General features: G+C 38.1%; 1 protein-coding gene across 1 annotated transcript in view; it reads left to right on the forward strand.

Moving 5' to 3' along the window:
* gbe1b (glucan (1,4-alpha-), branching enzyme 1b) overlaps nt 1-24,452 on the forward strand; it is a 104,081-nt gene that overhangs the window by 23,116 nt on the left and 56,513 nt on the right. Inside the window, exons 4-10 of the mRNA XM_085430615.1 lie at nt 267-392; nt 1,335-1,470; nt 4,306-4,396; nt 6,815-7,024; nt 16,818-16,933; nt 18,696-18,823; nt 19,118-19,216. Coding sequence (XP_085286741.1) covers nt 267-392; nt 1,335-1,470; nt 4,306-4,396; nt 6,815-7,024; nt 16,818-16,933; nt 18,696-18,823; nt 19,118-19,216 — 906 coding nt within the window. The remainder of the gene's footprint in view (nt 1-266; nt 393-1,334; nt 1,471-4,305; nt 4,397-6,814; nt 7,025-16,817; nt 16,934-18,695; nt 18,824-19,117; nt 19,217-24,452) is intronic.

Here is a 24,452-nt window from a genome sequence, read left to right on the forward strand (position 1 = left end):
CCCCTGACTTCTCTGTAGCTTTGTCTTTTCCATTTCATTTTAGATTACATACAGATATCCTTCATCCCCTTCTGTAGGTTTTTAATCCAGAATGTAGACACCTCAGCATGCATCGTGGTGTCTGTTATCTGTCTGCTTATTAGATGTCCATGTCGCTTATGCAAAGTGACTGTCATGCCCACCCAATTTTTTTCTTTTCTTCAATGCCCTGTCATTGTTTAGGTGCCCTTGCTGTAACGTAAAACTCATTTGTCTTATTTTCCCAGGTGGTGGTTCACACAAAGGAGGGACAGCGTCTTTACCGGATCTCGCCTTGGGCAAAATATGTGACCAGGGAGGAGAAAGCCATCATCTACGACTGGGTTCACTGGGATCCCCCTCAGCCTTACATTGTAAGTTACAAAATATCCTTTAAAAATGACTTTTGCCTAAAAAAAAGAAAAAATAGATGCATGAAAACCACCTGCACATTCAGTGTTTTTCATTTCCATGTTGTATTAGTTACTACCAGCTTTGGAGCTCGAGCTGCTTTTTTTTTTTTTTTTCATGTACAGAGATGATCAGTGTCTTGTTGCAGTACTAAGTGTAACAAATAGTGAGTGCCAGGAAATGAAAATTAAATGTCTATCATTTTTTAAAACAGCTCATCCCCTTAATTATTATGATTATTTTTTTAAAAAAGCTTTGAGATGATGTTAATCATTGAATATTGTGTTACTAAAACCACAGTTTATGTGGTGCTACCCTCTACATTCACCATTTCTTCTCGATATGAGGAACAGTCATTGTAAATCAGCTTTGCCTCTCATATGCAAAGCTGTTGTGGCCATTCTTAATGTGGGTGCTCGATGCTGCTGATTTGAGTGAGGCTGAATGTGTCTCAATGCTACTTGATGTCCTTAGCCCAAGAGTGAACAAGCAAAACACTAAGAGGCTATTAAAGGCCACCTTGCCTTCTTTATCACTTGTTATTTGGCACCATTTTAATTAGAGGGGCCCTCTTACTGGCAGTATATTTGTTTTATTTACAAGTAGTTCAATCATGTACTTGAAATGCTGTGTTCACAAGGCTTGGTGGGTAGCCATCAGGAAATGGGCACTATGTATAAAAAGAAATGCTTCTCCTGTTGTGTAACACTGCTAGCATGAATCATAAATATTTTTATTGTTTTACGTGTGTGCAGCTATTCATCTCGGCGATGAGATATTTGTGCAAAAACCCACACTTTGTCTTTATGGATCATAAGCGCTCAACAGATGTAGTTTCTAGAAGGGGGGAAAAAGCCCCAGACTCTGTTATGATTTTGTGCATGACGTTTTGGTTACCTCTTCAGCATATCCACCCTCGACCCAGGAAGCCCACGAGCCTGAGAATATACGAGTCTCATGTGGGAATTGGCTCTCCAGAGGAGAAGATCGCCTCATACAACAACTTCACAACCAATGTGCTGCCTCGCATAAAAGACTTGGGTAAGATGTGAGATGGAAAAACCCTAGCTCTACAAGATTATTCTTTGCCGGATCCTTCAGCTCTTTAAGTCTGTAAGACGTCTACAGCAGCCATCATGCTGTGATCCCATTCTTCTAACAGTCAGTAAGAGCTTTTCAACTCGAAAATATTTCGTATGTTCTCCAGCCAAGAACAGAAAGTAATGTATAGAGGTCACATACCTGCATACATGTCAATTCTGAGCCGACAGCGTGGGCGAAACAAAACATTTGAGGGGTTTTTAATATCTATTTATTTAGTAACTGTCACCACTAGTCCATAACATAGCAGACATGTCGTACAACTGTGAGTACCACTGTTCCACCAGAAACAGTATTTTCTGTGGCAGACCTGTCACACTGTCTAGATGATACCACATCAGCAAGTCAACATCCTGTTTACTGGTATGACCTAAAGGGATCACTGACCAGTGGATCGTGTTCTGTAAAAGGGGCTCCACAGCACAAGCCAAACTGCACAGCAGTTGTGGCTCTAAGTATGACAACTTGGGTTTTTTTTTTTTCTTCATACTCATGACTCACAAAGTCAATACTAGAGAAACGCTATCTGCCTGCCTCTGCCCCTAAGCATTTTTTCCCTGACAGATTTTCTTTAACAGTGTATGTGTAAGTGTGTGTGTTTCATTCCTCGGGCTTCTGATTAATTCAATGTAAAACTCACAGGTTTACCTAATAAGTAATGTGCATTTACTTGAACTGGAAAAATAATTCCAATGGGCTACATTCACACATGAGACTATAGTGGTTGGAGACCGCAGTATGTCCAAAATTATTCCCACCGTGTATAATTAGCTTGCATTTTCATTGCCTTTGAGAAGGTTTCTTCGAAGTCAGGGACCAGATATTTAACCATTCAGTCAGTCTCTGTCTGCAAAGCAACTTTGGTGCATCGAGATGGGAGTAAAACGGCAATAAGACTGAGTCAGTCTCTGTCAGTGGTGCCACCTATCTGTGAAAATACCATGATTAACTGTGATAAATCAGCAAAAATTGATCTTCTTTGGTCTGTTGTAAATTGGTTTCTGTCTACATATACAAAAATTTATATGGAAAAGAATTTTATATTAGCTACTCATAGTTAGTCCATCTAAAATCTCAAAGATTTGAGCCCAAAATTGAAACATTTCTATTCAGATGGTAACGTGGTTTTTGCAGGACGGGGATGTAACTGCAAAATGACACAGGCACTTGGCAACCTTGATTTTACAAAGAAATATTGACAATGTTGACAACCTGTCATGTCGTTATTGCAGTGATATGCATCTGCACTCACTGGTGCAGACTGACTCAGATTGATTGCAACGTGCTGTCAATTTCTGCTTTTATAAATTAAACAACAATTATTTACAAACTGTTGTCAGTCTGTCTAAGAGTGATTGCAGTCAGGTTGCAAGTGTCTGGAGAGAGGTTGCCTTTCACCAATTGACTTGTGCTATCGCCTTACGATTGAAAGTTGGTCACTGCAACTACTTGAACTCGGTCTAAGACAACAAAGAAAAAAATTAAACGCAGTCACCGAGCAACCCTATATTTTGCTTATGATCTTATGTATATGACCTAAAACATCATGCAAATGTATATTTTTCACTAATTTTTAAGTAGTTAATTTTCAAGTTATCTCAACTAAGAGTAGCGTTCAAACGTTGCTGCAACCTTATGAAAGAAGTACCCATTTTGCTTCTCTACCCCTATGAGCGTTGGTGTTATTTTGCATTCAGGAACGCCACGCTGCACTGACATCGTTAAAAGTACAGACACAACTGACACAGCAGACCAAGAGAAATGTGATCAGTCCGTTTTCTCGGTTGTGTCATCTTGTTTGGCAGATAAGGAAACTGGCAGAGTAACTGCTGCAGCAACTGAGGGGTTCTATACAATAAGGATTCTCCAGGAGGCTAAACTCCACAGTCTCTAGTGACGGTGACTTTACCTGCCATTTCATTTTCTTGACTGAAAGAGAGTATATATATATATATATAAAAAAAAAAGAAACTTCCTCTCACCCCAGCGCTTTGTCACAATCCTTCAGAAGGCAAAGTTTTGTTTCCTTTCTCTCTAGCCTGAAAAGAGATATATATAAATAAATCTGTTCAATACAACAGTGAAAACCGCAGGGCCTCCCTCTAGAGTCCTCAGTGGCAGTTTAAAAGCCTGTTGTTCTCTTATTCATAGAGGCAGTTTTTGTAGGTTGTTTTGTGGTATATGACCTCCTGACTGATAGCTAGTGTTTCCCTGTTGCCACAGCTTGTCTTTAGGATACTGGAGCTTGTGTCAAAAAGGAAATGCCTGGAGCTCATACATACAGTGTGACTGACACAGGTCAAATAGTATCAACTCTTAAAGATTTCCAGATTGTTTCTGTACCAAATAGTGGCCAAAACACAAAAAGAGAGACGTTTCAGAGAATTTTTCTAAGCGTGTCTTATTCTGTGTGGCCAACCAACCCACACATCATAAGAATTATTTGCATTTTTAAATGATGTTTGAAATACAAGCTGAACAGCAGGGGTTTATTAAAATTAATCATTAGAAAAGAAGATGAAGATTTGCAAAATTAATAACACCTCTAGTTACTGTAGGGAAATTAAGCTATCCAAATACACTTAGGAACAAATAAGCACAGTGTATCCCACTGCCATACACACCAAACACATGTTTTTTTTGATGAATATTTTAATAGTTTCACAACAGCTAGATAAGGTTAGCTGTTTAATCTGGTATAATATGCTTTTTAAGGCATGAAATGGGGATGAAATTTGTAATATGATAATTGCAGTGTCTCCTCTCTTGGTCCAGGTTACAACTGTATTCAACTGATGGCCATCATGGAGCATGCCTACTATGCAAGCTTTGGATATCAGATTACAAGTTTCTTTGCTGCTTCCAGGTAAATGCCATCATTTCACTAGTTTTATATATATATATTGTATTTTGTACAAGGTACTTGTCTCTGCCAAGGAGGTTATGTTTTTGGTAGCGTGTCATCATTCTGTCTATAAACATGATAGCTTGAGGTTTGAAGGAATTCTAATAGAGAAGGGAGCCGGAGATCGACAGTCGGACTGCTGCTACGGCTGCAGTGATGCGGACGCTGTACCAGTCGGTCGTTGTGAAGAAGGAGCTGAGTGTAAAAGTGCTCTCAATTTACTGGTCGATCTACATCCCTACCCTCGGGTCACGGGCTTTTGGTAGTGACCGAAAGAACGAGATCGCATATACAAGCGGCGGAAATGTGTTTCCTCCGAAGGGTGGCTGGCCTCTCCCTTAGAGATGGGGGAAGGGGTTCGGACATCCAGGAGGGGCTCCGAGTAGAGCCGTCGCTGCTCCTCCACATCAAAAGGAGCCAGTTGAGTTGGTTCTGGAATCTGACAAGGATGTTCCTTGGTGCCTTCTGGTTGAGGTGTTCTGGGGATGTCCCAACGGGAGGAAGCCCCAGGACACGCTGCAGAGATTATATCTCTCGGCTGGCCTGGAATTCTGATAAAAGCTGTAGATGCAGTGTCGTGTTATAGGGAATGATATGTTGGGGTTTGAAATTTCACAATACTTTAGACCTCTGACCACTTCTTCAGGGTCAAATAGAGTCAAACTTTCACAAAATGTCTTGGGGATTCTAAACATCACATCATACAGTAGTCTGCATCCAAATATTATTTAAAATCTGGTCTAATTTTTGCACATTTTACATTACACTGTCTCTCTTTCAAGTTGACCCCAAAATTAATTATATCTTCAAAGAAAGTATTGCCAAGATAAATAAATCCGCTGCCTAGTTGGTTAGAAATACAGTGTAGTATAATATTATCATGTCCAGTTATTTACAAATCAATACCCATGTTCCGTTACTTTCTCCTACATAATGTTTGTGTAATCGGAGTAAATCTCTGTCATGCTACCTTCATAAAGCAGATTTAAGGAGAAAAACAACCAAAGTGAGTATATATCAAATGCAATACTACTGCATTAAAAGAATAGATATATATATATATATATATGTATGTATATATATATATATATATATATATATATATATATATATATATATATATATATATATATATATATATATATATATATATATATAAATATATATATAATATATAAATAAATAAAAGAAGTCCTTCTTCTAATATATTTGTCAATTAAAAAGAAAGAGGAAGTGTAATCATACTGGGAGTAAAATTGTGAACCAGTAAAATATCTGAAAGACAGACTCTAAAAGATTTCAGCTTTAAGGTATCCAGTATCACACTTTACCACCTGAATGTATTTTATCTTTAAAGCGGCTGCAAAATGTTTTAAAGTTGTTGATGTTTTATTTTGAGGGTTGAATGAGTGTCACAAAAACAAACTGAGTGAGCAACTTTCTCCTCAACTCAGTCACCTCAAATCAAGGTTAGGAAGTCTGACACCAGCAATAATCTCTCTGTAAATACATTTTCTGTTAATCCACAGAGTGGGGAGAGTCGTAGATAAAGGTGGACTAGTCTGAGTCTTTATCTTCTTTCAGAGATCCTCCTTCCTTGCTCAGAGTAGGGCATAGTTATATATATTGTAATTTCACCCTTGATTGATCGCTTAGTGTCATTTAAAACCTCAGTGGTTGAATACCAGAAAGCAGGATAATCCTGTCACTATGTGTCCTATTTTTATTTTTAAAGGAAGCTGATATGATGATTGTTGGGAGGATGGGATGTTAGAGATTGGATAATATAAGGTGTGGGTTATGGATGCGTACACATACAGTTGTGTTTTTCAGTGTCCTGAGAATTCCACTGACTTTACTGTAGATGTCCTGTAGAAAAGGTTAATATAAAAACATCTATCAAATGACAAAAGCTCACTTTAGACAAAGCGGCTATGCTTGTACAATAATATACTGCTCAATGCTGTTGTGATTATTTGAATTGCAAACATTTTAATGAAAATATAAATTCAGTGTTGGTTTGCACTTAGTCTTAAATGGGCCTTTTGTCAATGTGACAGCAATTTTAGAAAGAATAAAACCATTGAGTGGGAGTTAAGATCTGCTTGACAGGTTTATTGTTAGGGAAATTGAAACAACTCAGAAAATATATGTAATTTAGGTCCTTGAATTTTTTTTAAGCTTGTGTTTGCATATGTGCATGCTGTTAGTTATGTGCTCAAAATGGTCCAATTATAGGGGGGAAAAAGGTTAGTCTGACATATTCCAGTTGTAACTTGGATGATTTTCATTGAGTGGCAATTTTGAATCAACCTAAACTTCAGGGTTAAGCTTGTGTAGTAACCTAATGTGAATCTGAATGTGTGTGTTCATTTGTAGCCGCTATGGGACCCCAGATGAGCTGAAGCAGCTGATTGATGTGGCTCATTCAATGGGGATTATGGTGCTCCTGGATGTCGTTCACAGCCACGCGTCCAAGAACACGGAAGATGGCTTAAATCGGTTTGATGGATCCGACTCATGTTTCTTCCATTCTCCACCCAGAGGGGTGCACAGCTTGTGGGACAGCCGTCTCTTTAACTACTCCAGGTACTTGTATAGTTTTTATAACTTTTTAATAAGTATCCAGGTTTTTGACAAATTCTGACCATGTCATCTGAATGTTTCAGCAATTAAATAAAGTTTCATTAGACAACTTTTTTCTGGTCTTCTATTGACCAGTCTTGGTTGAGCCAGTGTGAATTGTAGCCTCAGTTTACTGTTCTTAGCTGACAGGAGTAGTATCCGGTGTGCTCTTCTGCTGCTGTAATGCATTTGCTCCAAGGTTTGATGTGTTGTGCATTCAGAAATGTTCTCCTGCAGACTTTTCTCCTAGCCCTTATCCTATAACCTATTGCATTAACACCACATTTTTCCCCAGAGAACTACAACTCACTGGAAAATTTTTATCATTTCAGATTACTATCTGTAAACCCTAGTGATGGTTATGTGGGAAAATCCCAGCAGATCAGCAGTTTCTGAAATACTAAGCTGTCTGGCACAGACAGCCATGCTGCGGTCAAAGTCCCTCAAATCTCCCCTGATACTCAGTTTGAACTTGAGCAGGTTGTCTGACCCTCCCTAAATGCACTGACTTGCTGCCATGTAATTGGCTAATTAGACATTTGTGTTAAAACACAGTTGAATAAGCGTACCTAACAGACTTGTTGGTGAATGTCTGAAACTGAGAGGTAATAGTTAATTCACGTTTATTCAGTCACTTTGATACAGTGTCATTTTCAATTGGTGGGGGGAAAAAAGTGTTGAAGAGTTTCCACAATATAACTAAATGACAATGTGATTACTTACTCATATAAAGTAGTAGTAAAAATGGACATGCTGTGTAATATTAAAAACCATAAACCAAAACCACAGAACCAATTTACTTTTGTTCTTTATACCATTTAAATTTACTGTGATTAACATCGTCCTGATTAGACATTATATATTTTTCAAGATCTTTTTAGCGTGATTTGAAAGCAAACACATCCCTGCTATTTCTACTCCTCCATTATGCTGTACCTGCCGTGGAGATTTGAATGTTACATACTGTTAGACATTGAACTTATGATGAAAAGACACTTTGTCTGCATCAGCTACATATAAATGTAAACACGTGTAAAGATTGATGAATGAGGATAAATGGGAACCTGCCATATCACTTGTTACAGTTTCTCAGACTGCCTTGTACAGAAAGATTTGTTGAAGGTCAAAACCAAGACATGCTCTCAAAAATGGCAGATTACATCGCTCAACCAGACGGCCGTGAAGTAAGGCACTGATATATAGGTGAAGTGTAGTGAATGAGTGGTTAACTGAAAACTCAAGTTTCCTCCTTTTGCCTTGATTTTCTTTTCTTTTCTTTTTTTTTTTTTTTTACCTTTTTGTACATTTGTTCAGCTAGGATCGTCACAGTGTAACAGAGATTTGGTGATGTTCGTAGTTTCAACTAATTACAAAAGTGTTAGAAAACAGATGAAAGGCCATAAATAGGCAGGTTATTTTTCCTGTCTCTGCTGGTGCTCAATGTACACCAAAACTATCGACTGGTGTTGTTGTTCGCCCTGTTAATTGGGTGTCTCTCTTGCCTCTGTACCCTGAAAATGATCCCAGCACACATTAAAGAGGAACAGGCACTGTTGAGTCTATCAAATGCCTTTTTGAACTCGCTTTTAATAAGTGTGTGTCAGTGTGCACCACTTTCCAATACATTATACAATGCTTAGTGTCAGGCAGGGGGGCTATAATAAGAGAACAAGGTTCTTCTTTCATTAGTTATTGAACCCTCCTCGTATCAGAAGCACTCATTAGACATGGTGCAGACATATGCCACAACTGGGAGGCATATGAGGAGTCATTTGTAAAAGCCCAAAGGAGCTCTGCAATGTCATAGCCAGTTCATTTGTCTTCTTTGCCTCTCGCAAGATGTTTGGACACGTCGTTTGTGTCAAGCTTTCTGTTACTTTCTTTGGAAGGAAATGAACCTCAGAGGCTACCCGTGAACCTTGTGGGATACACAGTCTGTTTTTAATCAAGCAGCCTTGCTATCAGCCATCACATTCTGACCATGATGTTCTTATTAGGTTGACAGAAGCTGACTGATACAAGCTATCAGAGCAAATGCACATTTTCCTTGTTGCTGCCTTTTTTGCTTTGCTTCCACTTGTGCATCTTTATCAAAGAACACCTTTTTTGTTGTATGTGTTCCACTTCAGCTTTTCCTCATAAAACATTCAACACAGTCCAGAGAGAATGCTGTTTAGATAGATACCTGCTATCCAATTTGTTAACTTGAGTTGCCTCTGAGTCAAATGTGTCTGCATTCGGTATTAAGAATGTCTGGTTTTGCAAACATTGGTTCCAGGCTCTAGGAATGCTAGAAGTGGGTTTGCTGTTGCTGAATACAAACTTGGCTATCCAAGAAGCGAGCTGCATTGAAACTATAAGGACACATGCATATGCTGGTGGTTGTTAAGCCATTTTTAAATAATTGCTAAATTGAACCAAGTAAATAATAAATGTACAAAAAAATATTTAAGCATTCATGCTGTAATGTCATCCATCCACCTGCCATATTTTCAGGTCTATGCTGTATAATCAGCATTCTGATATTGGCTGTGTTTATTAATTTGTTTTAAAGGAAAACATTCTTAACTTTCAGTAGTCTACTTCTTAGAATTGTCTTTCATTTTTTTTCGACTTTAGGCAAAAACAGCCAACTTTTGCTTGAAAATTTCCTTTGATGTCTCAGATTTTCTTAAAACCTACAGGGAATGCTTACACTTCATGGCCCCATAATAAAGTTTTTTATGGCTTTTCTTTCATGTAATTACTTGGTGGACACTCATATTAAACATGCGCAGCCATGCATGAGAACACAGCGGTCTCATCCACTGGCTTCCCACATTAGCTGTTTGGGGGGGCTAGCCAATCAAAAGACAGTTAGCTTAACCTCCTAGGACCTGGCATCCACATATATGGACATCACATTTTGGGTTGTCTAGACCAAAATACAAGATTTTTGCTCTACAAGTGCCTGATATCCACTTACGAGGACATTATACTGCCACTGTTCTATCAAAATTTAAAACGAATGTCCTTGAATGTGGATCTCATTTTTCTCCAAAACAAAAATCAGTAAAAAAAATGTTTTTACATTCATCAGGTCCCAATCAGCCCATATAGCAAAGATTTCAAGCATGCCATGAAAGAGTTCGGGTATTAGGAGGTTAAAGAAGGTAAGGTGGTGGCCTGAACGTGACAAGAGCTAAAATGGTTTGTTTCAGTTAACAAAATAAGAGGCTCCCCAATTTAAAGAGAATAAGATAAATATGGGTTTTTATATTAGCGGCTCTAATAGAATACAAATTTGGAGCTGGAATGTAGCATAATAGGTCAATAAGTTGTCAAGATGTGGTGTATGTGAATGTACTAGGTGTGCTGCACCAAACGCATGGGTATGTGTCGAACAGAAACTAATTTGGGGACATCCACATCATTCATCGGTGTCTGTGTCCTTCATGAACCTTTTTAAATACGTCAAAGTCACCTTGACACAGTGACCGGGTAAGTAGAGTGCTTGTAGGGGGGTTGGCAGCCAAAGAAGCCAAGCCTTTTTGCAGATCAGTAGTGAGAGTTCTGAAGAGCTTGCTGTGGGTCCATTCTATATCCCCAACCTCTCTCAAGATCATTTGCATCAATTTTTCATCAATTTTTGTGTGAATTCTTAAGATATGAAAAATGGGCTTGGGGCTAGGCTTTTGAAAATGCTTTTTAGCTTTTCTCTCTGTTGATGTTCATGTTGAAAGGGAGGACTAACTATTTTCACTTTGACAGTATTATTCTACGCGTGCATGTGTGTGTATGTATGCATATATCATTCTTTTGTTTGTTTGATGTATAATATAATGCTAAGACACTGATCAAGTTATATAATTAGACCTGAATCCATGTAACCCTCCACTGTGTGCCCAATAAAACTAGATACACAACAAATGATGCAATTTTCTCTCAAGCATGAGATGACACTACAAAATCTGTTTCCAGCTGTTACCAGCTAAATGCCCTTTAAATTTTGAAGTTCTAGAATAAGAAAACTACACCCAAGGAAAGACATCTAGGGGAGCAAGGAATCACCCTGCTGGTAACTGGCATGCTTTTATTTGAAAGAAATGGAGCAGAAACCATCACAGAAGAAACAACAAAAACTCTATTTCCCTTATGTAAAAACATGAATGCTCCTACTTGGACCAACTTTGTGCTGTAGCTGGGGTTTTGGTACTGTCTGATCAATCACTAAACCCACACTTGAAAACTCAGTCACTCAATCCAAATGCATTCATTTCAGTATTTAACACCCATGAGTTATTTCCCCTATCCCATCAGGTCACACAGCAATGGGAAAAGTAGTTTTTCCCCTCTAGTGAGCTTCGGCTAATGAGTTCAGCTTAGCAGTAGGTGTGCAAGTTGGCTTCTTGGAACTCCCTGTATTGCTACCAGTAGGTGCTTCATGGAGTCACTGGATAGGATAAGATACAAACACTTTACCTTCATGCCCCTTAACCATTGAAAACTAGACAAATAGGAAGAAAATATCTATAGTTTGTGAATTTTTAAATTGAGTGTTGTACCTGGGGTAGCACAGTAGTGCAGTGGTTTGTACTGGTGCCTCACAGTGAGAAGGTCCTGGTTTTGATGTATTTTCATGGTCTCCCTGTACTTATGTGAGTTCACTGTTTGTACCTCAGCTTCCTCCCACAGTCCAAGGACATGATTGTTAAGTAAACTGACCAGAGGTGTGAATGTGAAAATGTTTCCTCCTGTTGTGCTTAATTTATGATATAGTATAGTGTCTCTTATCTTACGCTAATGTGCAGTTATTCAAAAAATCCCAAAGCTTGTTATGGATGACACTTTGGCTACGTTCACACTGCAGGTCTTAATGCTCAATTCTGATTTTTTGATCAAATCCGATTCTTTTTTTTGTCTGCTTGTTCACACTACAAATAAAATGCAACAGCAAACGCTCTCTAGTGTGAACGCTCAAAGCGGCCCGCATGCGCAAAAGAAGTCACACACAACGGCTCTGTTTAGACCCAGAGCAAACAATATTGTTTGACTGATGGCCCTTAATATAAAGACTTCGGACTTTACGTTTCCCAATTTTTGCTTTAAGTTATTTTGTTATTTACATAATATTGTAGATAACCTAATAATTATCCTTATTGCTGTTTTAGAGAGGCGCGGTGCTTCAAAGGATAGTTGCAGATTTCTGTCAGAATCTGCAGATTATAAAATACAAATAAAATGTTCACGTTGTCTTCCCAACAGTTTCACTGACATCTACACTGGATGGCCAGGAAGCGTTCGCGATGTCTTATCGGGCGCTTCTCCGGAGCTGATAATTGGCATCTGTCTTGTGTCGGTGACATAAAAGACGGATTTAATGCGACATGACCGTTCAAACAGCAGTCGCTTTCTAAAACATCGGATATGTATCGGATTCAATACCACATACGAAAGTGACCCAGATCGGATTTGTGCCGTTCACACTGTCATACCATGATCGGATATGGGTCGCATAAGGTCAAAAAAATCTGATTTGATGCGCTTTCGCCTGCAGTGTGAACGTAGCCTATGTATGGGTCAGATCCTAACTGGTTTGTAGAAAAATACAGCATGAGAAGCCCTGATGGTGGGCCGCAGTGGCCCTTTTTCATTGTTTTTAATTCTTGGTTTCACTTCAGCTCTTTGCATGTTAGAACTTTAGTCTTCTCCTAGCTGGCAAGGACCAACAACAGCACAAGCAAGAGTAGCCCACAGACCGGTTTTTGTGACTCTTCCCCTTGGTGACAGTAAACCTCTACAATGTTGAGCATGTAAACATGTTGGAGCCCTTAGTGTGTCCAGGTTAAACGATGGATGGATGGAACGGAGGAAGGAGTTTGTGTACTCTGTGACTTTAAAAACTGGATCTCCAGAAAGGCACTGATTGCCTTTGGTCATGCTCCTAAAGTGACGTACCACCTTTATGCTTGAACAGTACGTACTATTCCACTGAAAACTGCTGTATGATTTCTGGGTCGAAGTCCGAGACCTAACTCTGAAAGATTCAAGATTCAAAGCTCTTATTTTTAACCAATGATGACAATACACATGAAGGATGGGCAATTTTGTCATAGAAATGGATGTTTGCTGCACAAATTGACGTCAACATGGCCAGAACAGGGAGTAATTAAAAACTAGCAGGAGCACTGTCTTATGTTACCAACTGTAATACAGGATCTCTAGCTAACTAGATAACAAAGTTTGAAGACTAGTAATTATTATCTTTTTTTTTTTCCTTTTTTTTTTTGTTACTGTGGTTATTTAAATTACTTTAACGGCTTCCTTATGAAAATCACTTCTAAATGTCCTGCAACTGCTGAAATATGGTCCACTGGAGAAAACTCTGAAGAATTAGAACGGGCCTTACAGACAGCCACTGATTCCTGAAAGATGGCAAGTACAAAGTGATACTAATTACAGGTTGCTAAACATACAAACAGTCTCGCAGGCAGCAGAATATTCTTCCTAAGATGCCAAGCAAGAGCAGATAGCTGCCAGGCTGCATAAAGAATGCCAGACAAATGGCAGATATCTAACACAAAGCAAAGCAATACAGGGACAGTCTGTCAGACCTCTAGATGAGAATTTACCCAGCAAGGCAGCCAGTACTATCAGACTCGTGGAATGGCTGCTTACAATGTTCTGCTACACAGTATAAAGATGTAATTTCTGCACAAGTCCAACACAGCACCTGTGTGCATCAAGGCATGTGTGATTTGGCTTACTGAAATCACTGTTTTACTGGAGAGCGGTTAAACTGAAAATAAAAAATCAAACTGTTAGAGAACATTTCAAGCACACACTGTAGTAGCCTCAAAAGTAAAAAAAAAAAAAAAAATGGTGTCCAAGTAAGTCATAGTCTCCCAAAATTGCCTTTAGTTAATGCATGCAAATCTGAATTTGAAAGAAATGTGATTGATAAATAAATCAAGTTTAAGCCCAGAATGTGGTTTCATTGATGTTGACACTCCTGTCAGTGTCTCTGTCCCCTGTTAGATTATAGAAGGTTTTGAAATGCGTTAAACGAGCCACCTCATTTGTCCTTTTTGGTCTAACAAATGCACCCCATACATCGGGTTGTCTGGTGACACAGTTTGGGCATCACACTTCTCGTGGAATGAACTGTCAGCTTCTAAAATTTATTTGGTCTTATCTGCAGCTTACCTGTGATGTTGGTAAAACAGGGACTTAAATCTCTCTCCACGCCAACCCTAACAAGTTGACATGTCACCTAATGCAAAATCTAGAAACACGGCAACTTATGGCTTCTTTTGGCTGGAAACTGAGTGTAAATACACACTGTAATACCGGGCACAGCTACAGCCAGCATGAGGGGCAAATAAGCTCTGATGAGGAGCAACTAAACATGATTTTTTTTGTTATTTTATTTTATTTTATTCTGGCAGTGTGCACTTGCAGGTAGAACAGAAACACCCATGACAGATTACTTTGTCTTACCCTACAAGCAGCAATATTAGGCTTTTACTCTATTAGTGCTCCCTAACCAGGTTTCACTGTCATGGCAGAGCTTTACTATGAGGACAGTGTAATATGCAATTTGCTTTTGTATTAACACCACAGACCAAGTGATAACTTCATTGAACTGCATAGATAAGTGGTGCATTGCATTGGTACAGAGATCTAACTTTCTCACCGTAATTGGACTTGATCATAAATGGCATTGTGGGTCCTAATGTGGCAGTATGGTTTCATCTTGGGCCTCTGGCTCTCAATGGCTATTATCTCCATCCCGTGAGGATACATTGTGTCTGAGCCTTTGTTGGCTCTGCGCAGTGGAGTGGAGGACCTAATCTATTTATCACAGGGTCTGCGTGACCACCCAGCCAGCCTGCTATATCGGATCATACCAGGCTCTCTTGTGATCTTTCTCTAGGGATGGAGGAAGTACCGATGTAACATGCAGCTTCACACCTGTCAAACAGTGCTGGTGTTGGTCATCCCTGAGGAATGGAGCACAGAAGGGAATGCATTTAAATGTATTTTTGTGTCATGGCTTTCTTGGCCAAAAGAAACTGGGATTTTGTGGGGGGTTTTTGCCACAGAGGTGTAATCCTCAGGTTTTAGTGTTAGATAAACCTATAATTCATTTTAAAGATAAAGCATTATTAAGGACATGAGCTGTCTAGTGTTTGTGTGAAATTTTTCAGTTTTAGATGTTATTGAAGTGTTGTTGAAGCATGAATCTGGGTCTTCTTGCTGCTTCACCAATTTTTTGACATGATGAAATTGCAAAAAATAAAAAGAATTGAAGGGCCCTTGGTGTGGTATTGAGACAGGGGGAAAACTCTGTGTCTGACCTTTGTAATTCAGGATACTGTCATTCAATAATGCATTAACATTTTAATTGATGAAGGAAATCAGCCTTACTAGGAGCTTATGTGGTTCACTCTATTTAACTAGACAGTGAAATGCCCCCTATAACACAGCAAAAATACTTTTGATGAGGTAAAACATTTGTCAGACAGGAGCGTCTTTCATGGTGGGCCTATACAGCTGCCAGCCGACTGGCACCATGAATACATACAGTTGAATTATTTCTGTTAACAAACCCTTTACATGCTGTATATTCTGAAGTGTAGCTCAGGAAGTAGAATCATATTTTACGTACTACAAAGACACTCCGTGGATACAAATTTATCGCAAAAACAGAAACCTTCATTAGATTTATATTTATAAACACATAGTAGTCACAAACTATTACAAACCGTTGTTGGAGTATGGAGAAGATCTGGGCCTGGCCTAAGCAGAGGCAGCATCTAATCAGTGTAATGAATGTCATTCGTGTCTCATCCCTGGTGCTTTGCTGCTGCCTCCCAGTTTGGCATCCATGTATGCAGTGTTTCATTTGGTCCTCATTACACACACTGCATATAGACAACCAAATATTGAGTTTTTACTGATGTTTCCATGGCAACACACCTCTCAATGGAAAGAGTTGAGGTGTGTAGTGTACTTTGCCTTGAGAGGCTGTTAGAAATCGGATGACTCGCCCAGTCAGGAACGGGGAGACTGGGGCCATTTATGGAATCCACCTCCTCTGTCCTCCACCGACACAGTCCAGTCAACAGACACAGTGAGCATTTGCATGCTTTGTAGCACACCGTGGGCTACACTACAACCACAGTTAACGCTTTCAAATTCAAATAGTTTATTGGCTTCTTTTTTTTTTTTTTTTTTTTTTTTTTTTTTGTAGTACAGTCTTTGACCTCTTGTTTGTAGGACATTGTAAAACAATGAAGATGAGGCCAAAGCAAGTAGAAGTGTAGGATTTATCTCATCCTCAAGAGAGGAAACTCCATTCCTTGCGCAGTGTTTGTTTACCCAAGTGTGGCGTGAAATCCTATCACTTCAAATACACAGAGATGGGCTTGGTAATATAAAACGCTTGCCCAGTGATCGAGTGAAAGCATGTGATGGAAATCAGAAAACTTAACCGTACACTGTAAGCCACTGATTTGTAGTTTGACAACTGGTTATTTGAATTGGTTTTCTCCTCAATTTAGTCACTGTACTTAATGAAAACACCGTTCACTCTCATTTGCGCTCCATCTCCGACATAATATAAGTTTGGTTATCAATATGTGAATGTCCTGTAGGGGTGAAAATTAATCTCTGGTGCCTAAAGTGCACAGTGAGATGTGTGAATAATTCACAGCTTTTGCTTTGCCTGACCTTGAATGTGTGTGCTTGTGTGCGCGTGTGTGTGTTTTTCTAGCTGGGAAGTGTTGCGGTTCCTGCTGTCAAACCTGCGCTGGTGGATGGAGGAGTACCACTTTGACGGCTTCAGATTTGATGGTGTTACTTCCATGCTGTACCATCACCATGGCATCGGTAAGACTGGTTTGTGTGCACCTTATATTTCAGAGCTGTGTGGTGTGAGTAAAGCCTGTCATCCTGCTCTTGTTTATAACTCGCAGTGGAGTGTACACCACACACTCCCGAGTGTTAAAGATTAATTTGAGCTTTGTTGAGAGGTCTAACTTATCCTATCCATCATGAGGGAACTTTTTTTAAATTTTATTTTATCAAAGTGTTAATGTAAAGGCTTAATATAAAGGTGAAAGGTTAATAGAAAGGTCAAAAACGTCATCAAAACAATTTTTTTCTTTTTTTTTGTTTGTTTGTTTGTTTGTTTGGGTTTTTGTTTTTTTTTTTGGGGGGGGGGGGGGGGTTTGTTTTGTTTTTTTACCAAATTATATTTAGAGAAATTTGGTCTGGTAAAACAAAAAGACTGTTGTCTGAATTGAGATTTTAAATAAACGAAATTAAAATATACTTGGTGTAAAACGTAACCTGTATGCCGTCAAAAGTTGGGATAGGACCATTAGAAATGTTGTCATGGAGGTAAACAATACATTTTGTTTAGCAAATGTTAGACAACATTGGTGAACGATTTTCAGAAGTTGTCTGCATAGTGGATTTTAATGTGCTGAGTCCAAATAGGCCAATTAAAACATCTGATTAGCTACAATTTATAAAATGTGTAGTTTTATGTCTTCTCATCTGTATGTCATTGCTTCATGTGATAACATGTAACATTTCTTTATGTAACAATATATAGCAGGGTTATAAGATAAGAAAATCTTTATTCTATATTTGGGAATTTCCTATGTTATAACCTTTGATGCAACAGCAACAGTTATAATGGTAGTATTAGCAACAAAGTAGCAGTGACAGTAACTAAAGGTAAAAAAATAAATAAAGAAATATGCAAAAATATATGTTTAACAACTGAATGTCTTTAGAAAATTGCCTGACAGAGCAGGTCTAGATGAGATGTTGTTTCATGGAAAAACGCCTTACTTGGCAACAATATAGTTTTCCTTCTGCTAGAAATGTCAAATCCAAGATCAGAGTAGAGGGCAAAAGGTCAAATGGAGAGATGATAATATCTGAACTTTGACAACTGTGTCATACTTGATACAAATCCAGTTCAAACAAGCCTAATTATAGCAAAATTAGATTAATATTTTGAGCTGAGTCTGAAAATTAGCGCTTACCTTCATTTTTGCCAAAATTCAGGGGTCAGAATGTATTTTTGGTGTTAGAACTGCTCTGCTAGCATGCTCATGAAAACCAGAACCAACAAATAATTTTAAGTATCATTTTCAGTTTCTGCAACTCAAAATTAGTACAGTTTGACTACTTTTAATTTGGAAGAATTTTGACTGTACACTGTCTTGGATGCACTTGAATAATATTCAGTGATTAATACTGTCCACCTTTTAAAAATAAAACTTTAGTTCTCATTATGCCAACAAAACACATTTTTAAACATGCCAAAAAGTGAGATAAAGTGAGATCAAGAATATTCATCTGTATTTAATCTTAATAATAATTGCTCCAGAGTTTAAATCTCTCCGCGTACCCTACAAGTTCTGGTAAGAGCTGCTCTTTAGTCTCTAGAGGCATTTTTATTAGTTTCTTATCCAAAGGAGCCTTCGGCCTTCATTAAGATTACATTTATTTCACAATTTTAGGACATTTTAGAAATATGTCAAGAAGAGAAAGCAAAGCGGTAGCATCAGTTAAAAAAAAAAATCTGTAGTTTGGGTGAAAACATGATGAGTGTTCACTGTGTGGGTGTTTACAGGCACAAGTTTCACAGGGGACTACAGTGAATACTTTGGCCTACAGGTAGATGAAGATTCTTTGGTTTACCTGATGCTTGCCAATCACATTCTTCATACCCTTTATCCTGACTGCATCACTGTTGCAGAGGTAAAAACCCACTGCCACACACACATCTTTGCATTCACTAACTTTGCAATGACACTGCCCAGAGCTGTTATTAATTAAAAGAACTTATTAGTTAGACATAGCTTACTTGCGTATTCATTGCTGTAATTAAAAGGTAATGCAAAAGGAAATGGGGTGTCGCTCTTTCCTTTTTTTTGCCTGTGGTGTAGGAATTTCACCCCTTAACATGTGAGTTGTGGGTATTGATAAAATCTTTGTTGAAATCTGTGCCCGCAAAGTAGAAATGTGATATTAAATAATAAGACTTTCCTATAGGATGTGTCAGGGATGCCAGCTCTCTGCAGAAAAGTGGAGGAGGGAGGACTTGGTTTTGATTACCGACTGGCAATGGCTGTCCCTGACAAGTGGATTCAGGTAAGGTGATTCTAAATTGATTTAATGTATTTTTATTTATATAGCACCAAATTACAACAACAGTCACCTTGGGGTGGTTTAAAGTGTAAGGAAAGACCCTACAATAGAGAAAAGTCCTGACAATCAGATGACCCCCTTAGAGCAAGCACATGTGGTTCCTTTAAATCTATCTTGGACATATTGGGAAACATTTGCAACTTTGAGAAACAGTTGATATGGTGCCAGTTTAGCTCAGTGGATGAGCAGGCGACTACATGCCGTATGGCCGGAGAGCAGTTGGCCCTTTCCTGCATGTCTTGCTCTCTCTCTCCCCGCTTTCTTGTCTATCTTCGCTGTCCCTATCCAATAAAGCCTTAAAAAATGGTTGATTTTGTGCACTGCTGCGCTTTTATGTATTATAGACAAGGAGAGTTGATGCACCTAAAATGACAAAAAAATTCCCCCCAAAAAACTTGTGATATAGAAAAAATGTGAACAGCATCCAGTGCAAATGTTTAAACTCGGCATTCAAGGCAGCATTTCAAATGTTGAAATTACAAACATTTATTTTTTTAAAAGCCTTCTACTGTGTATTCATTTTAAATTTAATAGCAGAAATAGCTGTATAATTCAGAAAGTTGCCTGCAAGACTGTAAAGGTTGTGTGCTCAAAAGTACACACATACATATACACACCTGTTGGAGCTTCTCACGACTAATTAGGTTAATTAGGAACAGGTCATTAACATGATTGGGTGTAAGAAGAACATCCCACAGAGCCAGGGTTTCTCAGTTTAAAAAAAAAAAAAGCGTGAAGAAGGGTTTACTATTCAGTGAAAAACTGTGTAGGCAAAGTAGTTTAATTTAAGAACAAAAAAGAAAGAATTTCTGGATTTCGTCATTTATGGTACACAATATCATTAAAAGATTAAGAGAGTAAACATGAATCTCTGTACTCGAGGGATAAGGCTGACAACCAATAATGAATGACTGTGATCTTCAAGGCCTCAGGGAGCACTGCATTAAAACATGATCCTGTTGTGGAAATTACTGCGTGGGCTTAAGAACACTTTTGAAAACAGTTGTCAGCAAATGCAGTTTGTCCCTGCATCCACGTATATAATGATTAAAATTATACCAAAAGAAAAAAAAACAGATTAACAAGACTCACAAAGAATGCCTTCTCTGGTTACAGTCCTAATGTATGATTGACTGAGACACAGTGGAACGCCACACTAGCTCTGATGACTTAAAATTTTAAATTATTTTTGGATATCATGGACACCAGAGCCTCAGGGGAAGGGGAAAGAAAAGGACCATGGCTTGTTGAGAGCAGATAGTTGCAAAACAAGCATTGGTGATGGTATAGCAATTAAGTGAACAAGGCACGGTTACTTTGCACATCTCTCATAAGGCACCATCAGTGTTGACCGATATACAGTCAAACCTCGCCTACTCGCAGTCAAGTATTTGCTGATTTTTTTTCGATTTTTCTTTCACACAGCACATCTGAACTATTCCCTAATTATTTTCATTAGTATGATAGTTTAAAATATATATTTAGTGTTTGAACTATTAAAATAGGTAGTTTTTTGTGCTCTTTTTAAGGAAAAAGCCTTATTTATTTCAAAGTATTACAATTATTATTATTATTATTATTACAATAGAAATTATATTATATAAAAAATGTATATGTTGTCTTTTTTCACTTCCCATTGAATACTATTTTAAATGGTTTGCATATAATTTCCTTACAGCTTATTTACATTTTACATAGCATCCTAACTTTTCTGGAGAAATGATTGTAGTAGCTGATTTCTAAAATATAAGAACCACTGTCACTGGCTAAATCCTTTCAGTGTTTACAGTAAAGCCTAAAGCCTGTGCATTATAAATACCTTCATGATAAAGGTGGCTTTGATGTTAGTAAGGGTTTGTTTTGGTAACTCTTTCTCAAGATGGGCAACAGTCACTAAATCAACCCAGGACTGTAAGGCCTAAGGAGGATTAACGTGAGAATGAAATGTATGTTTTCATATTTCTGGTATTCTTTCTGTTATATAAAAAAAAAACAGATAACATTGAACCTAATTCTGAAATCTTTTTTTATACATAGGTTTTAAGGGTATTCAAACTGAAAAAGTTTTTTGTTGTTGCTTTTTCTAAAGCAGTGCAACCCTTTTTATTTTTTTCCCCTTCTTAATGCTACCCACTGTGCAAGTGGGAAGGTCAGTATTTATCCATGCAAACACTGAGCTATGAATAAATGATGGAAGCGACACAATTGTTATTGAAAAAGAAAAGCTTTTGACTTATTCATTCATAATGACCTTTTTCTTAGATCAGTAATTTTTTTTAAGAGTCCTTTGCATGGATGTGTGCACATTTTTCTTTTTTTTCTTTTTCTTTTTTTTCCGTGAATGAGAAGAAAAATGAGATTTAATAATGTGAAGGTCATCTAGTCACTGATCTTGGCGGAAATTTCTTCTGTGATGTTTTTTTTTTTTTTTTTTTCCTTTTTCTTAAGTGAGGCTTTAAATAGGCTGGCAGTCACCTTTACATTTCACATTATTCATTATTCACTCTGAATGTCTGTCCTTGACGTAGCTTATGATATCAAAGCAAGGGTTATTTTTCTGTCTGTATTCAGTGCTGTTTTGATTTTTCCAAAACGATTATACAAGCTTAATAGTTAAAGAGTGCCACAAGAAAGGGTTCAGCTAGAAGGTTTATCACCCATCGCTGACTGTCAGGGTAGGTAGGCTGAATAAGAGGACGCTTATTGTAATCTATAACCAAAGACAGCTGTGCTGTGAAGATGTGCAAAAAATGCATTTTTAATTCCAACAGTGGCATTCAAATGACACTATGCAGGAAGTGATTGTTTGTAGTGTCTAAATCTGGACATTTATATTTTCCTCAGGTGGATCTCTGCCATTCAGGTTTCAATTGATTTTTATATTTTGCAGTGTAATTTAAGATTATCTATTTATTATTAAAGAAATTAAAAATAAAATGGGTCTAACAGAAATCTTTCTTTTCATAGTACATTTTCTTTAGTTATATATAGCAGTGCACCCCCAACCCCCGGGCCGCGTGGTTTTCAGGGTTTTTATCTGTTTTTAGTGTTTATTTTTTTTAAATCATTTCTTATCGTTAACTCTGTTTCCCTGGGTCTTTTCCCGTGTGTTGTGAATAAATCGTCAATTTTTTTTGGTACCGGTACTGGTTTTATTTTTGTTTATTTTGTTAACCGCAAGACCTTAGAGGCCGGTCCGTGAAAATATTGTCGGACATAAACTGGTCCGTGGCACAAAAAAGGTTGGGGACGGCTGATATACCGTAGATATCTTTAGCTATATACTCATTGTAGAGTTTTAATATATTGGTCTACCATGAAAGCTCTGTGTTTAAAGATAAAATGTGAAATTGATGAGTTGGAGGTCGAAATGAGAAGCAGTTATTTTTTCTTGATTATTAATTGCTTTGTGGTCGTGTCTTTTATTTCAATACAATCCCACTACTAGAATAGAATTCATCAAAGATGTTAATTTCTGTTTACCTTTTTATTTATCCACGTTTTCTGTCTTATTTTTCATTATGACAAATATTGCACCAGATGATCATTGTTAGAGTTTGGTATCTCTGCTACACATATCTTCACTCACCACATATATGATACACACACAAAATTGAGAAGAACATGCAGGGGGATGCTGGGGTGATGGCAGGGTTGAATCAGCAGGAAGTGATACAGGGCTGCAGCATCACTGAGATGTCAGGGGGAGAGAGAAGGAATTTGCAGCATAGGCAACCAAATTGGGTAAGTTTGTTTGGTATATGACATGAACAAAACCAGGCATGTTACATGTGTATGATACAGCAGAGCCTGAGCTGTCTGGGAGAACTAGCTTGCAGGCTTTGGTCTATTTTTGTTTATGCTGCATTGAGAAAAGCCTATACCCTTTACCTTTTTTTTCCTTTTTTTTGTAAAACAGTCTTCATGTTGACTGAAGTGGTTTTACTTTTTTCGTTTTTGGTGAAGCCCACCATCAGTTATCCAATACAGCATGATGCACAGCTCTTTGCTCAGGGAAGGAAGCTCAAACAAAAAGCATGCAGAGAAAAACCTGCTGGAGGAAAGGCATTCATTAGCTTCCTGTCTGGCAGATGACGCTACAAAAGGAGCTGCGTTGTACTGTATGTCTATAGGTATCGGTCAACAAGACTTATGTACTGTATATATTTAGTATGCTAATACTCCTGATGAGTACACAACCAGTAACTCAAATTTTTTACTTAACAAAAGCAGCTTCATGAGTGCTTCCAATAACTCTTCATTATGGGCATAACTGATAACAGTATCACAGTGTTGGGTGTTAACGACGTGTTATCATACAACACTGCTTCAGACTGGATGGAAAATTCTGGGCACCAAATATTCTCATTTCTTCCACAACAACTGCTGAAGCACCCTTTAGTTTGGCACTCCAGCCCAAACTGCCACTGTGAAAGTGCTTGATGGCCCACACTGGAAAAACATTGTTTATATTTGTTCAGCCATCAGGTATGGAAGTCCATAACTATATAATATTGAAGCCAAGTAGCAGAAAGCACATACCCGCCCCACCATCCACCCAGAGACAAAATAAGGTTATTATGGATTTTATTAAATAATTTTCTTTTTTTAGTTTTTTAGCCACAGTGACAGTACCAGCATCCCAATGAACATGGACAGGTTCAAGCAGCTATTTCTGCTTTGGAGCTGTGTGTGTGTGTGTGTGTGTGTGTGTGTGTGTGTGTGTGTGTGTGTGTGTGTGTGTCATCTGGAGGACTTGGATAACTTTACAGTACTTGGAACCAGCACGCAACTTCTAATATATTTTCCTGACCCCATTTGTGCTTGATGACAGAATGTGTTTTGATGAAATCAGCAATTATTACTTTAGAAAGTACAGTTGCAGTGAGTTTTCTCTGGGGATGTGTCTGTCTGTCGGGTTCAGCCAGTAGATGAACGTAGACTGTTTTTAAAAGTAATGTTTTATTTTTTTACTGGTGCACTTGAGCATTTTCAGAGAAAGTAGAGGCTTTTTTTTTTTCCATTTGAGGAAAATGTCTGTATGCAGAATGCCTAAAGAGGTTGTCTGATTTAAAATTCATGTAAAACTGTGCCTTTTTAAATGTATCCACTAGCCCACACTAGAAGTTTTATTTACTCATATTTTGGTGAGAAAAAGCAAAATATAAAGAGTCTGACC

Source organism: Copadichromis virginalis, linkage group LG14 (genome assembly GCF_057382275.1).
Source record: "Copadichromis virginalis isolate Kocher_CV1m ecotype Utaka linkage group LG14, C_Virginalis_male_GT1.1, whole genome shotgun sequence".
NCBI classification, from domain to species: Eukaryota; Metazoa; Chordata; class Actinopteri; order Cichliformes; family Cichlidae; genus Copadichromis; species Copadichromis virginalis.